The sequence below is a fragment of the Coniophora puteana genome, assembly GCF_000271625.1.
Source record: "Coniophora puteana RWD-64-598 SS2 unplaced genomic scaffold CONPUscaffold_22, whole genome shotgun sequence".
Classification (NCBI taxonomy): Eukaryota; Fungi; Basidiomycota; class Agaricomycetes; order Boletales; family Coniophoraceae; genus Coniophora; species Coniophora puteana.
The window spans coordinates 64,052-76,367 of record NW_006913074.1 but is presented as its reverse complement, the minus strand read 5'-3'; the positions used below and the strand labels follow the sequence as shown (position 1 = coordinate 76,367).

The following is a 12,316-nucleotide window of genomic DNA, read 5'->3' as shown; positions in this document are numbered from 1 at the left end:
TTGATATCATGTGTTTTATTCTGACATCCTCTACGTGTCGCGATCACTCTCGTACGATACCAGGAACAGCTCGAGTTCCACTTATACCGGACGATTCGATTACGGCACCTCAGCGTTCGCATCCCCGCGTTACGACTGAGTCTAACTTACTGGTGTCTAGATCTGCGTTGTTGCTACCTCGTACCTCCGTGATCGCATTGGTGTGTATCAGTGCATCAAAGAAGTACCACGAAATATGCTTCGATTCACCAATCCGCCCGGAATCCCACCCATCCGAGCACAGCACGTTTCCACTGGGCATCATCTCGTTTCGCTTTCAACACCGCGCAAAGATCGTGGCCCTCTTGATGTTCGTGAAGACTGGTAGAAGGTATTTTGCGAGTATGTTATTTTTCGATTCTCAAAGCAGCGGCTGACTTTCCAGCTGCAGTATATGACTGGGATTGCTCTACCTTTCCCAAGGATGCCTAAAACACCGACACAACTCACGGTAAATGACTAGTTTGTCAGTGTTTGTGTACTCTTTGTATTTAGTGCTTGCAATATACATAGTGTGCATGTCTGTCAGCAGCAACTGCCCTCATTGCATGTTTTAAAAGCGTGTCACTTAAAAAAACTCTCGTAGCATCACGATTGCTTCAATGCCTGAGATTTCTTCTAAATTTGAGGAAGATGTACCAGCACTTTAGCATTGGGAAGGGAAACAGAAGTATTTTGTCCATTCTCACGCGGCAAATGATTACTGTGTCTATCTTGAATGTGAGTTACTCGCCATTTCGCTGCTTTCACTTTGTTTATGGTAACAGGAGCGATAATCCAGGCTAAAACAAGCATCAAGGAAATCCAGAGTCTCAGAATAGAACTTGTTAGCATGCCCCCCCCCTTTCTTCCCTGTATAGTTATCGGCAGACTTAATACCGAGCACTAACGCGAGATATGCCACAGCCACAACGCCAAACATGTACAATGCCAAGCCGGGCATAATTTTGAATATTAGAGTAATTACATCCAAATCGAGAAGGTAGTATCCAAATATAGTAATCCTCCCATTTTACAAGCATAAAATTGACGCAAATGTCGGCTAAAAGAATGCCTTTTCCTGTGCAAAAAGGGGTTCCAAAACTCGGAGGAAAAGGCTTTCATCTCGCTGCCTCTTTCTCTCAGTCTCTTCCTGGGTAAAATTGCTATTTGTTTGCAGTGAGAATTCGTCGACTCCCTGGCAGGGAGCCAACTGAGTTTGAATTTAGCCTCGGCCCGAGAGAAGATCGCCCCCGGATAAGGGAACTGAGCCCCTGAATCGCAGACGTGTCGCGTCTAAGTGCCGCTGCCTCGTCTATACTATAAATCACTTCCTACGTCGCCTCCCCCGACATCGCTACCTTATGAATATATTCGATCGTTTCTATTTATTATTACTGTCTGATAATGGTCGCCAATTGCTCGGTGAGCTCTCCCCCATCTTCGTCAAGAGCCTAACACATCAGCAAGCCGAGACTGTCTTCAAAGCCACAGTCTGGTTCGATGCTCGGTATATAGGCGAACGAAAACTACGTCAGTTTCAGATCGAGGCCACTGTAGAGTGTTGTAGTTCGCGCAGGAAGGGGCTATGGCAAAACACTTGCCATGATCCTGCCGATTCTCTTTGGCGATCCTTCAAAAATTGCGATCACTATCTCACCTCTGAAACTCTTGCAAGCTAGTCATGTAAGTCTTTGTTTCGTCTCTTCGATTTTTATGCTAATGGGTAATCAGGTTTCAGGATTTCAAAGTTTCAGGATCCCCACCATTCAGATAAACCAAGATACACCAGATGACAAGAACCTCTGGAAGGTGTGTTTGCCACTTGTCTCTGCTAGATCACTTGCTAACCTACACAGGATATTCAACTTGGAGTCTATCGCAATATTATATGCGCCCCCGAGCAGTTTTTTAGACACGAAGGACACACTCCCTGCCTCGCATCCCTCATCAGAAATGTCAATTCGCTTCGCAACAAGATGGCACTCGTGAACTGTGACGAGGTTCACCAAGTTCACATCACCTTTTACCCTTGATTAATGACTTGATAAGTGTCCATGTTGTAGGCATGAGGTCCCGAACATTTTGCGCGAGCCGTGTGAGGTCAAACATCTTGACAAAAGTGGGTGTAGTTTCCCTGGTTGACTTGCAGAACAGCTTCAAAGATGCAGGTGTCAATTCTTTCCCCATAATAGAAAGTATATGTGACATCGAATCGTCCTCAAGCCTAGACTTGAGCTTTCTCTTCCAGAGAGGAACATCTCCGAGCATGTTCCAGAGAAATTCGGGTGTCCTGCCGCCTAGAAATCGAGTACGATAAGGCACGAGATAGGCTGGCTGAGACTTTGCCTGTAGAATCATAATCAAGACATCTGTAGCTGACTTGCCCACCTTCGAGAACAACTCTAGCCCAGTTTTGATGTAGGACTCCTCCAGAGAGAAACTAGAACCGCGCTGAGAGATATGGAGATCAAGAGCTGTTGTTTCCGCTTCGACCAGAGCCGCCGAAAGCTCCCTTAGTCTGATATCCTCAGAGAGCCATGCAGGGGGTGTTGTCCATTGCAGCAGCTGAAATACGGGTGGTGGAGTCGGTGGAGGCGGCTGGTAGTAGTCAGGATGAGGCATATCTTACATTCACGCAGGAAGGAGAGGGTGCTAATAGTTATATTTCATGGGCACGGTGCGTACAGAGCGCGACACAACGCGAGACTACAAGTGAACGATCGGCTGCGGGGATGCCGGCTTATCGACTCGATGCTTCTTTACTGCCAATATTCAAACTCAGCTGGCTCCCTGCCAGGGAGTCGACGAAGTCTCCCAGTCTCCCAGATGCGAAGGCCCCCAGGCCTGTTACCCTTTTGGTTACACGTCTCGGGAGACTGGTCATGAGTCTAATAAGTTCCGTGTCTCTGGCTGATCATACTATGTGCATACCTCGGAGCAAATTGAGCTCTGAACAACTCTATTGATTGCTAGGTAAGAAATATACATAACTCCAGCCGGAGCAACCGTGATGGTGTAAACCTTGTCTGAGTTACCGCTGTATTGCTTCAAGGGCATAATAAACGGTACGTACATATTTGCCATCTAACTATGTCAATAAGCGAGTATCACAGACATGATTGTGCACTCAGATAGACCAGCATATTAGACCAGCATATTGTAGATCAGGAACCGATTTGTCACGAAAAGGTTTGATAATATGTATGCCCCATATCCCATCAGATTGTTCAAGGTGATTACTATCAGTGCAATGAACGATTATTAGAATTGAAAGCACTCATTTATCATTGATACAGACTCTGAGTCATTCCAGCTCACTAAGTGCAACATCTGCGGAGGGAAAAAGACAATGCACATAATTGACCAGGTTTAACTACGTAACGTAGTTTTGTTCACACCTAAGGCTCGGAGACTTCGACACGCCAAGACATCATTGGATGGGATCAGCATTAAAATAATATACATTAAATTTGAGATAACGCGAACATTTAACAGAACTAACCTACGATGGAAAGCTGTAGCTGAAAGATACTTACGCACCTGCACGTAAACATAGTATTGCTTTCAATAAAAGATAATCGGAAATATCAGAAGTAGAGGTGAGGAACGGAAACCTACCATGGCTGCATACGGAAACGGGATGAGAGTGACACCAGCCGCAAATTAACTAAGAGGGAGTGAAACGGCACCAATCCGCGGTCAAGTGGTCAAAGAAACACTGCGAGACAACAGCTCCAACGTCTACAATCGATGTTGGTAGGGTAAGTGAAACAAACCCAATATATATATATATAAAGTGCGCACCTGTTTTGTATCCTAACACCGGACAGGAAGGAGGATAATCAAGTCGCAATGCCACTGAAAGGTATAAGCACAGTGTGCAAGAAAAAGACAAACCTGCATCATAGTATAGCTTGCGAAGCACTTGCCTAGACCAGCGCCGGGTTCCCAGATATGCAGCAGCACACATCGACATGAATAGGACATCCTAGCATGCAGGTGGCATCGGGCGTGGGTGTGAACTCGCCGAACCCAGGTTGCCGGTTGACGCTTGCGGACGGACAGGTAAGAGCAAGCACTTGGTCATGGTCAGGCTGGCCAAGGTGGCAGGGGTGAGACAGGGCGCGCCAGGCGGCGGGACAAGAGCTGACTGTGGTAGAGCATGAGTCCACGGGTGGCGACTTGGGTCTGTGATGGTCATTTTTATTGGTGGGGAACAGTGTTCATGCGAGAGGGCCCATATTAAAAAATCTCTGAACACTCGCCATAGCACGGGTATCATCCGTAGTTGAATGTCAGCCGTCCGGGAGAGGAACACCTGCTGAGCGTAGGGCAAGGATTGAGGTGCCGTCCCCAACTTGATGTCCATGCTGCCATCTTCAATGATCATAATCTTGAATTGTAGCTCACCAACGAGCTGGATAAATCTTGGGATAAATCGGAGGATCTTCTCGAAATCAATTGTGTCGAGGATAGGATTACAGCATAGTATTTCTCCTATGAATGTAATGGTGTATAAAGCAGTTGATAAGATAAGACTGGAGCACAGGGTCGTATACACTAGAGCTACAACGGGCTAAGGCGCGACGCGCGGCGATCACAGGTTGATTTGTTGGGAGACTCGCCGGACTTGCGCAACCAGCTGGGCATTGGATTTTTGTTTCTCCGTATTTCTGTGTAGTATGTATTACGATTTGATCCGATTTGGTGTAAGTACAATAGAACTAATTATAAATCAACACATCATATAATAATATACACTAATATGTGTTGTCATCATTTATAGAGGTTGAACATGATTAATACCCAAATCGGTCAATTGGTTCAGGTTCAAAGGCCAAGGAAAGGCCACCAGACCTCTTCCACCGTTGACTACTTCAATCCATGAAGGTTGCGACACCCGGCGTTTATGATTGCACTGTATGCAGGTATATGCTATCTCTGGCTCTGCCCCATCAGAACCAGAGAATGTCTCTGTATCCTGGTAAAATTGGAGATATTGCATGGATGTGTGGCAAAAGTGGCAATGCCAAAAATCAATGCCCCAAGGGCGTTCGCAGGGGTCTGCAAGAGCTAATACCTTTGCATGCACCCGGCCCTTATGGGTGTTATTCGGCATAGACTCGGTCCAGATCAGTGCGACAGAGGTGGTTTGAAGCGCCATTTTGTCTTGACCAAAGGACTCGAGCAGAGACTGCCACACATCCATACGTGATATGTAGACATTGAACACAAACTTGCTCAACGCGAGCGAGACCTGTTTCTCCATGGTTGTACGACCAGAGAATGCAAACACAAAGTTGAAAACAGATCTGTGTACTTGATCAGCAAGGGTATTGTCAGCTTACTATGAAAGTACTTGCTCCTCAACAAGGTGGCGGAGTATTGCAAAACTGTGTTGGTTGCGAACACAGGGCCCACAGCTAAGCAAGACTAAACCGCGAGTTAGTTTGTATCCCTTTGTTATTAAGGTGTGTGTCATTGCAAGGACCTCCAAGAACTCCACACCAAAGTGATATAAGATAATCTATGCCGCATGTTACAAAATATGCATTTGGATATGTTAATCAAACGCACTTACATCGGTGACGTATTGGGTGTCAGGTTTAGCAGGAGTTCCTGCGGCAAGCAAGCGCCCTGTGTCCCCATAGCTATGGGCGTTGATGAAAAGCATCATGTTGCTGAACCCATTGCGATCACGGATCCACTTGAGGCTGGGTCTCACAAGTTGTTGGTGACCCTGTTTTTTCTTCTTCAGTTTCCCGACAAATATGGAGAGCTGTTGACAGTTAGGAAGGCTAAGAACTCCTAATGTTGGTTGATTAAAAGTGGGAGCATACATTTTCAGGGCTCAGGGAAAAACTTTCAATGAGCATGAGGAGAGATAAATCTTGCGCATATTCGCCGTCATGGCCCCAAGTAAGGAAACCCGCCCAGAGGGGACATTCTGCTCCCTTCATAAGTCTCCTATCGCACGGCTTTGTCCTCATTATGTACTGCACATAGATGAACTCCAGTTAAAATTGCAGTCCATGCAAAGGTTAGGTACCGACTAACCGGAAGGGGTAGAAATTTCAATTGCACGCATCTAGGGCAGAAGAAGGCTTCTTTGCCAACCCTTACGTTAAAGATGCAGCCGAACTGATTATCGGCCTTGACACAAACAGCGGTAGAGCACCCATTCTCGGTGCATGTCCATACGTTATTGGTACCTTCGCAGATACTGCAAGAGGGGTTACCAGAACTGGCCGGAGCTGGAAGAGTAGTTATACGAGGTTTTGGAGTGCACAATAACGCCAATGCTCACCGCTTAATGCTGACTCTTGGTAGGTGGCTATTTCAAGTACAGGGTCCACCATTGAAGTACACCACGTGGGAAATGAAGGTTCAGGACACAAGCCCTTTGCAGCAGGCTTTGTCTTTCTGCGCTTTGGTAGAGGCTGTGAACGAATGTGAGAGTCACCGAATGCTTGTGAGGCAGTTCGTGAGCGACCATGTGTTTGTGAGCCATTGTTTTTGCATGTTCTGGGAGGTTGTGAACGGGTCTGGGGAGCACCGGGAGGTTTGGAATGGTTCTGGGAGCTACCAGGCGTTGTGCAGCTGGCTTGGGAGTCACCAAGTGAATGAGAGTGGGTATGAGAGGTACCGGACGTTCTCGAGGCTTGGGAGCTCAAGAGTGTCTGGGGGCGGGGTTGGGAAGACTCGAACGTCTTGCGAAAAAGGTCTGCCATAGCCCTATGTGGCCAGAAAGAAGGAGCAAAGAACAGCAGAAAAAGATCAACCATCGAAGGTCACAATATGGTCACCCGCTTTTCCACGGACATTAGTCATCCATATCAATTTACAGTCGGTTGCGTATCAATAGACCCGGACGCGCTTACTATATACACGGCTGTTGGTCGTCAGACCTATAAGCGAGGTCAAGTCAAAATTGCCGTGTCGGCCTCAGTTCTTTCCGCATTAGACATCGATTCAATCCTGTCTCCACACCGAAGCATCTAGGCCGCCTCTACCCGCAAATCTGTGGCAACGCAACATCATCCGCTCCACCTTGTTTCGACACTGGTCCTAGGTCGGCTCGACCCACTCTCCTACCCAGATGGATTGGTCGTGTTGAATCGCACTGATATTAATATCAATTACAAAAGTTTTATTCGCCGCATTGATTTGAGCGACTTACACGACCGACCCTCTGGCAAAACTTGTAGGTGGCCGATCTCGGCTTGGTTTGCCGAGCGCCGTTCTCCCACGGCACCAGTGCTCCGTCACACTGCAGACAAACGGCGATTTTACCAGGGACGAAACCGAGAGAAAGAGGCGGCGAGATGAAAGCCTTTTTTCCCGAGTTTTAGAACCCCCTTTTGCACAGGAAAAGGTATCCTTTTAGCCGACATTTGCGTCAATTTTGTGCTGGTAAAAATGGATGAGTTACCGAATTTGGACTCAACTTTCCCGATTTGGACGCATTTCTATCCAATCTCCGCCCAGAAATGGAAAGTCCGAGACAAAAGTTTAACTTTTCAGTAACTTTTCGCACAGCAAAAGATGGGTGAAAGAGGCTTTCATCTGTCCGCCTTCTTCAATCACTTTTTGTAACAGAAAAGTCGCAGTTTGTCTGCAGTGTCAGGCGAGCATGCAACTGTGAAAATATCAGTGAAGCTTGAGTGAAACAATATTAATGTATTCTCAGTCAATGGCTGTGATTTGTGTTTGATTCCACCTACATATCCGGCACGTCCAAGGGTTTATGACAATGTCTTCCAAATTATAACACTTGAGAGATGCCGACTCTTATTGGGCTGAAAGCCCCTATTTTCTATGTTTAAGATTTCAACACTTGTACAGCATAATTGTCTAAGCATTATTAGGCATAAACTCAATGCAGATGCATGTATTCGAAATATATTGTCTTAAGGGAGTTTGAACAAAGGAAGGAGGTATGCTCATGCCCTGAATGAATACATGCTGAAGCATCAAGTATATGGGGGTTTTCGAGTCATGTTTACCCAAACCCTTGACTTTAGCACCTGATATTTAGGAATGGAGCGTTTTTCACACTATTTATCGTAATTGATAAGTCTTTGAATATCTACAGATGGGGGTGTATACGATGTGGGCGAAGGTATGGGCTTGAGTGTGTCGAGTGAGCAAGCATTGGTGCCGTGGGAGAACGGCGCTCGGCAAACCAAGCCGAGATCGGCCACCTACAAGTTTTGCCAGAGGGTCGGTCGTGTAAGTCGCTCAAATCAATGCGGCGAATAAAACTTTTGTAATTGATATTAATATCAGTGCGATTCAACACGACCAATCCATCTGGGTAGGAGAGTGGGTCGAGCCGACCTAGGACCAGTGTCGAAACAAGGTGGAGCGGATGATGTTGCGTTGCCACAGATTTGCGGGTAGAGGCGGCCTAGATGCTTCGGTGTGGAGACAGGATTGAATCGATGTCTAATGCGGAAAGAACTGAGGCCGACACGGCAATTTTGACTTGACCTCGCTTATAGGTCTGACGACCAACAGCCGTGTACTCACGTACATTCACTCGGCATAGGACTTGTCGCGTCGCGTAGACCTACAATCACACAGCATCCCTATGGCGAGTACACAAAATTTAGGATAGAATATACTGTAAGAGGACGACCTTAAGTTCGTCACGCGTCACGACGGACCTGGCGAACTGAACGTATGGTACATTTGTCAATAGTCACGAAGTGTTTTGAACTAGAGTACGTGACATAAGAAATAGACCGCTTTTGAGATAGCCGCGAGCGATCACAAGTGCAAGATGTTGCATACCACATGGACAACGACGTGCACATGCCGAAGGCAAAAAACATAGCCTGATTCTGAAATAAAAAAACAGCAGAGTGAATCCAGTGTGCCCTGAATGAGAACACCGATGAGGGGCAAAGTTACTGAGCCATGCAATGCCTATGGGCATGATTCACTGTTTGAGTGCCATCCGCAGGGACGAGCAAGGGGCGAAAGCTCCGAAACAACTTCGAGGTACGAGATCAACGTTTCAACGCCGGCTGACACACCGAGCATGCCCGAAGGCTAAATTAGACTCGTCGACGCCATGACAAAGTCTAAATATGGTGTTCCTGACAGCATCTCCTGGAGACCGTCACTACAGACAAAGCGGGATTTCTAGCACCCGAAAATGACCGGGACCAGATGCCATATTGGTTTCGTTCTCGGGGACATTTCCCAATCGCGGAACAGTTAACATTTTCTGCTCACGTGGTTTTGAGTCGGCGCTACAAACATATCTATATACGGTAAGTATTAATGGGTTTTTTTGGGCGGAGCCTGAACAGCGTCCAGAAAAGGTTAACTAACCCTGACATTTTCCGCGCTTGGGAAGATCCCCGGGAATATGAAACCAATATGGCATCTTTTCTAGGTCATTTTCCGGACCCAGAAACTCGCGTTTGTCTGTGGTGCGTGCTACGTCACGCCGACAAGGATAGAACAGCTTAGTTCAATGTCACGCGTTCGCTGGAGGTTTGAACTTTCGTTTCATCGGAACTTATCTTCGTCACACGTCACGCAGATTTCCTTTGAACCTAAGGTCATCCTCTTACAGTAGTCTATCATGTGCCTCAAGTACTCAGCCTCTTGTATCCTTGTTTTCAGCACAAGTGAAGTAGGGAAGCGATGCTCGCATGTCGCGTACAACAGGTCATGTGGCAATGTCAATTATTCCTTTACTCGTATCTTCAATATTTCTGCCCGCTTTTGTTTGGTTTTTTGTTCGTGCTTTTGATCAGATCCCCGGCAGCTTGGTCATACAAAGGGTCGAGGAGAGAGAGAGAGAGAATCTATATTTGTATCCCGCGGAAAACGCGTTTAAGGTACGTTAAGGGGCGGCTAGGTACTGCTTAGTTGTAATCTGACAAAGGACGATCGCGAGTATAGCTGAGAAGTCTATAAGAGCGCGAACTCACCGGGCAGTTAGTGTTGAAGGTTGAGTTAGTAGCTTGGTGGCTGGTAGGCTGACGATGGTAGTCGTTCGGTGGAAAGAGAAGACTTAGATGATATTCATGGTAGCGACTGTATATATATGACAGGAGCGTGTGAAGTCACTACCGTATGCGTAAAGCTATATAGTCCGAGTCCCACGGTAATGTAGGACGGCTACGTAAGCTACATGACGTGACTCATGCGATGAACGCGGAGTCACACGGATGCATGGAAGGCGCTAAAAGTACCCATAGGATGCCTAGCGCCGTGTAGACGTGTGCAGCGGTATTTACTTGTAGACCTTACGGAGAAGGAATACCGCGTAGTGCAAGGGCTTCTGGATGAACCAATAAAGCCGCAAAGGGTCGAATACTAGACGTAATTCTGACATAATCGAGTCGGGGTAATAGTGTGGTGCGTGGTAGATATGTAGTGCTCGTCTGCTGTAGCGTAATATGGTTAAGGGTACCAATGAGACTGTATGAGTATGCGGTGAGGCTGTATAGTAGCGGACTATATGGCGATTAATCTATAAACATGCACGGTGTTCATGCGTTGACAATAAGGAAACAGATAGGGGAAAAGTGTGGGGGTGCGTCTATTGGGAGGCGCGGGGGTCGTCGAGTTCGTCGTTTGGGACTGATGCTGTCGCCTTCTTGAAGGCGTCGGTGTCCCGGAGGAAGAGCGCCAGGGCCTGGAGGCCCTTCTTCGTGCCGAGGACGTCTGTGAGGGAGAGCTCGACGTTTGGTTTTTGGAGGTGTCGGCGCGCGTTTTCATATTGTGGGCATTCGCATATGATGTGTTGGCGGGACTGTCGGCGTGCGCCGCATGGGCATGCCATCCGTTCTGAGGGGACGAAGTCCGCATAGTATTCGCCTGCGAAGCAGTGGCCAGTGCGGCATTGGAGCATCCGGCCGTAGATGCTGCGTTCGGTGTCCGTGAAGTGTTCACGGGCTCTGAATGACGGGGGGAAGCGCTTCGCGATTTTGAACCGGCCTTCGTCGTTGTTCAGGCGGTCTTTCCACTGGCTTGTCCATGTTGCGAGGGCGGTATCGCGTGTGAGGCGTTTGATGGCGGCGAAGGTCGGGGTGGACGAGTCGTTGCGCGTTGTGGCCTGTTTCGCTAGCGTGTCAGCTCGTTCGTTGCCCGCGATCCCTTTGTGACCGGGGGTCACGAAGGGTCGAGGAGCCGAAGAAGTTCCCAGGGGTCCGGGCTCCGGGAGCCAAAAATGTGGCAAGGGCCGGATCAGATCCGGCCCATCGGCGCAATTCGGTCCTTGAAATAGGTCGTGGATCGAATATGACCGAGTCGACCAACTTGGTCGGTCCCTTCGTATGACTTACATATAAGTTACACGGCCAGAGCTACAATCTAATTTTGAAGTAAACGGGTGTTCGGGCTTAGAATAAGATTGATATCGGACTGTGAATCGTAAGAAATGCATGGACGCCAAAATAAACGGGCCCAATTGGCTCCGAATTGGATTCGCGTTGAATGTCACGCTCATTGATGCGTCCATTCAACTTAGAGCTGGAATCACATTCAATGCAGAAGCAAAGCAGCGATGAACAAGCTCCAAAAGCTGGCAAAGGTTTGTTTATTGTTCTCACGTCTTTTTCGCCTCCGTCTCTCACCCCCCTTGTCTCTCGCCCCACTTGTCTCCTAGCCCTTCGTTTGTGGTGCGTTCAGCGCCCCTCGCTGCCATCCTATGTCTGCAAATAACGGGCTGGACGAGCACACAGACTAGAAAGGTGAGCATCTATGGTGGAACACATATGCATGCCATCAAGGCTCACCTTTGTGATGTGTCGACACTGCGAAGACAGAGATACCTGAAACTCATTTACCTAAATCACACCCGTACGTTAGTGGTTTTCATGTAATATTCATGTCTTTGGTGTATAGTAATAATGTAGGTGTTTCATGAGAGTAATGGACTTTGCCGAGATCCAACTATGGACGTTTTCGGATGACTCAATGTACTTTCTCATGGTCAAAAGAACATTGTTTTTAAGGCGAAGAGGTGGGCCTGAACGCGTAGCCAATAGTTTTAATGGCAGAACATAATGATTATCACGCAATAAGGGACGTAAAAATCACTGCAATCGCGATGGCATTCATGTATTCCTACACAGCGAGTGGACTGGTCTACTCGATACACAGATCTACGCGACCCCCTGAACCGCCCACCGCCTGAAGATTCTTCGGCGGAGCCGGTGCAGGGTTGCTGCCGCCGCCATCATCCGAGTTGTCGGTAGTGTTGCCGTCGAGGCGTGCGGACACAACCGTTCTCAGGCGCCGCGGCGGGAGCTGCCAATCGAGACTCCTC

General features: G+C 47.8%; 3 protein-coding genes across 3 annotated transcripts; all 3 read right to left on the bottom strand.

Annotated features, from left to right (window-relative positions):
- Positions 1-2,037: 2,037 nt before the first annotated feature.
- On the bottom strand, positions 2,038-2,643 carry CONPUDRAFT_160360 (uncharacterized protein; the record flags this gene model as incomplete). Its single annotated transcript, XM_007777493.1, has 1 exon — positions 2,038-2,643. One exon carries the CDS (start codon positions 2,641-2,643, stop codon positions 2,038-2,040), a length of 606 nt encoding a protein of 201 aa, XP_007775683.1.
- A 2,158-nt stretch (positions 2,644-4,801) lies between these two features.
- CONPUDRAFT_78265 (uncharacterized protein) lies at positions 4,802-6,806 on the bottom strand (the record flags this gene model as incomplete). The annotated part of the gene is made up of 7 exons (XM_007777492.1): positions 4,802-5,002; positions 5,102-5,340; positions 5,370-5,454; positions 5,603-5,800; positions 5,862-6,017; positions 6,079-6,275; positions 6,329-6,806. 7 exons carry the CDS (start codon positions 6,804-6,806, stop codon positions 4,802-4,804), a joined length of 1,554 nt encoding a protein of 517 aa, XP_007775682.1.
- Positions 6,807-10,585: 3,779 nt separating this feature from the next.
- CONPUDRAFT_160359 (uncharacterized protein) lies at positions 10,586-12,309 on the bottom strand (the record flags this gene model as incomplete). Its single annotated transcript, XM_007777491.1, has 2 exons — positions 10,586-11,101; positions 12,178-12,309. Coding segments are annotated over 2 exons (648 nt in total), but the record flags the coding sequence as incomplete, so codon positions are not given.
- Positions 12,310-12,316: the final 7 nt, after the last annotated feature.